Genomic DNA, 3817 nt, shown 5'->3' with positions numbered 1-3817 from the left:
ATGGTCCGTCTACATTTAGATAACACAACTATTCTATGAATCAATATCAATACCATTTACATTATGAAATTTAAAAATAAAATAATTATATTGCAAAAATAGCGAGTTGAAGTACATTTCATTACCTTAGAAGCACAATTCAACAGATGGTTTTTTTTTAATGCCGTGTGACATGCATTCCCTAACAACAACATCTTGGATGAACCTAAATTGTGTTTTTAAAGACTGTTCCATTGTATCTACTCCATTAAAATGCAGGGTGACTTTGGTAAAATAGTTCCAACTCATCCAAGAGATGAATCATAATAGAATTTGGTATAATGACCGGGCCACATTGTCTTTGTCACAAACTTGAACAAAAGGCGTTTTCTTAGACCGAATGTTGAATCGAAGAAACGAGCTTCGTCATCCCTCCAAGCCTGTTGCATCTAACCACCAAATTCACTGCCTTTCTTCATGTTTTACCTGCTAGAGGTGAAGCACTATTAGCTCTTTACTTTCTACGATACGCAATGTCCAGTGTTCCCGCTCGTCAACTAGATAGGCCTTGTCACTTTTTTGTCGCTGTCGTCTTCTTCAGCTGTTTAAGTTTCCACGGTAACGAGTCTTTAACCGCTACCTTTCTAACCCAATGTGTTATTACTCACTGTGCGTCAGGTTCGTTGGTGTAGCGAAGAGAAGAGATAGAAGATTAGCCCAGCTGACGAGTCGACGAGCCTGCTCTAACCATGTAACCTGGTGGAAAACTTGGGACTCTTCTTGTCACCTGCTAAAGCAGCTATTGTTTTTTACAGTCTTTTTATTACATTTAGAACATGTTGAATCTACTGGAAAAAACTGTTATGTCAGTACACCAAAGACAATTTCAGAAGCTTGTCGAAATATTCAAATGTTGCAAAGTCATGATATCATTTGCTATGCTTTGTATTTAGGCATGCAACTTGTCTTTACAGATCAAGAAAATCTTCATTCAACTGCCGGTATTTCTGTATACTTTCTCTGAAAGTGATAAGGTAATGTCAAGAATACAAGCCATTGTGTCACTTATGTTGATAAGTTAGGTAAGGAAAGATTAAGTAGAGGATTTTGTTTCTATTTCCAGTGGAGACTGCTCTTTCTCACCTTCAAAGCATTATTCCCAGAAATTCTTCATCAGCAATTGTAAGTGCAACTTTTTACAGTTTCTTATTTCAAAGGGTCATGTGTGCAAAAGCCTTACAGGGTTCCAGGAATTGCAATACATGCAATCAACATAATGAAGTAACAGTAGACAATTTGTAACATGTCTGACAGATTACTATTAGCAATATTGTAGAAATGAGCGTCAAAACACAAGTTTACTCATTTCCCAAACAAACTTGGATCAAACTTCGTGGCGCCAACAGACAATATTCCTTTCGTAAGAATCTGAGGATGGTGATTTTTTTCTCGGTATACACCAAAGCCTTGGAAGTGGGTTCCCCATTTCAAAAAAGTCCAACTTCCGGAAGGAAAAAATGAGCGAGTGAACGATTAATGCCTTCTCCTGTGTTGTCGGCCTTGAAACACGACGTTTATGAGCCGTAAATCGTAAGCTTTACCGGAATAATTCACTAGAATTTTGCAGGTGTCTGTTTTTGTACTTGGGCTAACATCACTACCATGTTACCTATTAGGAGCGGATTAGGGGGTTGTTTGGATACTCGACTTTTTTCGTACTTCAGGAACAAATACCAAACTTTTGCCAAGTTGATTAACATGATGAAAATACAAATTGAGTTTGTTAATTAGCTAAGTTAACTGTGACTGAAGAAAAAATGTCTTTGAAATTGTTCAAATGCTGATTGATTGTCGTGTTTCTTGAATATAAAAATAATATTGATTTCGTATTTTGAAAAGCATGCACTCGTATAAAACTGAATTCTATTCATTTTTTTTCTTGCACATAAGGTAAAAGTGAATGGCTAAAGCCCTATATTTTCATATTGTTGCTTAAAGGGAGAAAAGAAGTCATTGCAACATGATAATATACCCACATACTTCTTTACAATAAACACATTTGTTGTAAAAACTGGAGAGAAATAAATGATTCAGTATAACAAGTGGAATACATAGGAATCATGGGAATAGAATGTTTGGGCAGTCGGGTCAATTGATGTATGTTGTATTTTTTCTACTGCTACATGAATGTATTTTTAAAAAGACATCATACAATATATAAAAGCTATTATTCTGCTTCTTTAGAATGCTTAAAAATGAATAGTTTCGAAAACAATTATTGTTAGTATTATCTTACCATGGCGTCTGACGTATTTGAGCTTGTTTCTGCCGAATCCATTTCGCTGTCCCCATTTGCTTTCTCAACTTGCAGTAATCTCTCCAGTTTCTCTATGTATTCAATGGCATTTCGCAGGATCTCCACTTTCGGCAACCGCTGGTTGGGGTTCGCACACGTATGCCTCTTCAACGCTTCGAAAGCCTCGTTCACCTTCCGAAGTCGCCTCCGTTCACGGAGCGTTGCGGCTTTCCTCTTATCGACGGCTACGTTCTTTCGCTTGCAGGCTTTGCAAGCCCACATCAGACACCGTCGCTCGCCTTGCCCATGAAAGCCAGGCGCGAGCACGTGCTCCAACTCGTCCTCGCGGCAGCTTTCACCGGGGCTCGAGTTGGCCGAATCGCTCCCGTAGCAATGACTACCGTTCCTCGCCTGATTCGGGTGGACGTCGTGGGGGAAATTATTGGCGTACATGGAGTTGATGGCTGTGTTGGCATTATATGCGTTCATATCGCCATTTGTTGATGGGTATCCCTCATAATAAGAAACTGTCTGCATCTCTGTATACCGGCAGCTACTCCTCATCGGCTCCATATCTTATCTATAAGTTCTCCTTTAGTTTACGGCTTCAAGAAATTTAATGATGGGTAAAGGAAGATTAGACCCTTGGTGCTAGAAAGGTCAGAAGTGCACTGAAGAATCCTTGGAAGACTTCAAGAATGAGCTTTCAAAGTCGAAGAAGCAAGGCGTAAGATAATGATTCCTGAGAAGAAGATGCTTCAGGGGAGAAGACAGTGTAGAATGAAACAGAGCAGAACAATCTGATATCTTCAATCCTCTGTGGTCTCCTACCTATCTGAAGCTTTGGGGATAGATCTCCCCCTCTTAGTACGATATGCCACCTATCTACTGAAGAAAGTACAGAGAAGGGTTGACTTCTACATCTACTACCCCCTGTCTTCTGGCGCACGTGAGTTGCAAAAAGATGACACTAAACTATCGAAACAAACCCGCTGAAAAAGTACACATGTACCTCGCGCGCAATACGGAAGTCCGTTTGCCCCGCTACAACAACAACAATCTACCGGTGGATGCGATTCGAGTTATGAAGAAGTGCAGAGGAGAGACAGTGGAAGAGAGAGAGTATGAGATAGTTTAGTCGTCTGCGTACGGGGCCATGAAGAGCGAAGGGTCACCGCGGTTTGATAGGGAGGGATGATGATGATCAGGAACGCGTCATACTTCTATGCCAACCAAAAGCCGAAACTCAAGAGCGCCACTTCGTCGAGATTGCCACAGAGTATAAGTTTTGTTACAGTCTCAGTTATCCAAGCGTCGATCAACATTTTAAGGAATATGCCAGCTATAATTGCAGAGGAAATTTCTTCTGCTTTGATTATAAATACTATTGAACAAAGCCTTCCATAAACAACAAAACATATATAATCTGTTTTATGTATAGCATCTGTCTCCTAGAAACGAGACAATTTTCTTAGTACAATTTTTACAACTGTTGCGCTCCTAAAGTGTGGCATAAGAGACTACGAGATAGATCATCACTCA

The 3817-nt window shown here is 39.8% G+C and overlaps 1 protein-coding gene across 1 annotated transcript; it reads right to left on the bottom strand.

Moving 5' to 3' along the window:
- Nucleotides 1–2266: 2266 nt before the first annotated feature.
- Nucleotides 2267–3390, bottom strand: LOC129282499 (transcription factor SUM-1). The gene has a single exon (XM_054918393.2). It carries the CDS (start codon nt 2846–2848, stop codon nt 2267–2269), a length of 582 nt encoding a protein of 193 aa, XP_054774368.2. The 5' UTR covers nt 2849–3390.
- Nucleotides 3391–3817: the final 427 nt, after the last annotated feature.

Source organism: Lytechinus pictus, chromosome 19 (assembly GCF_037042905.1).
Source record: "Lytechinus pictus isolate F3 Inbred chromosome 19, Lp3.0, whole genome shotgun sequence".
Classification (NCBI taxonomy): Eukaryota; Metazoa; Echinodermata; class Echinoidea; order Temnopleuroida; family Toxopneustidae; genus Lytechinus; species Lytechinus pictus.
This window is presented reverse-complemented; position numbering and strand designations above follow the sequence as displayed.

What these genes read in the sequence shown, in the direction of transcription:
- LOC129282499 (XM_054918393.2), bottom strand. Translation starts at nt 2,848, where the DNA reads ATGGAGCCGATGAGGAGTAGCTGCCGGTATACAGAGATGCAGACAGTT.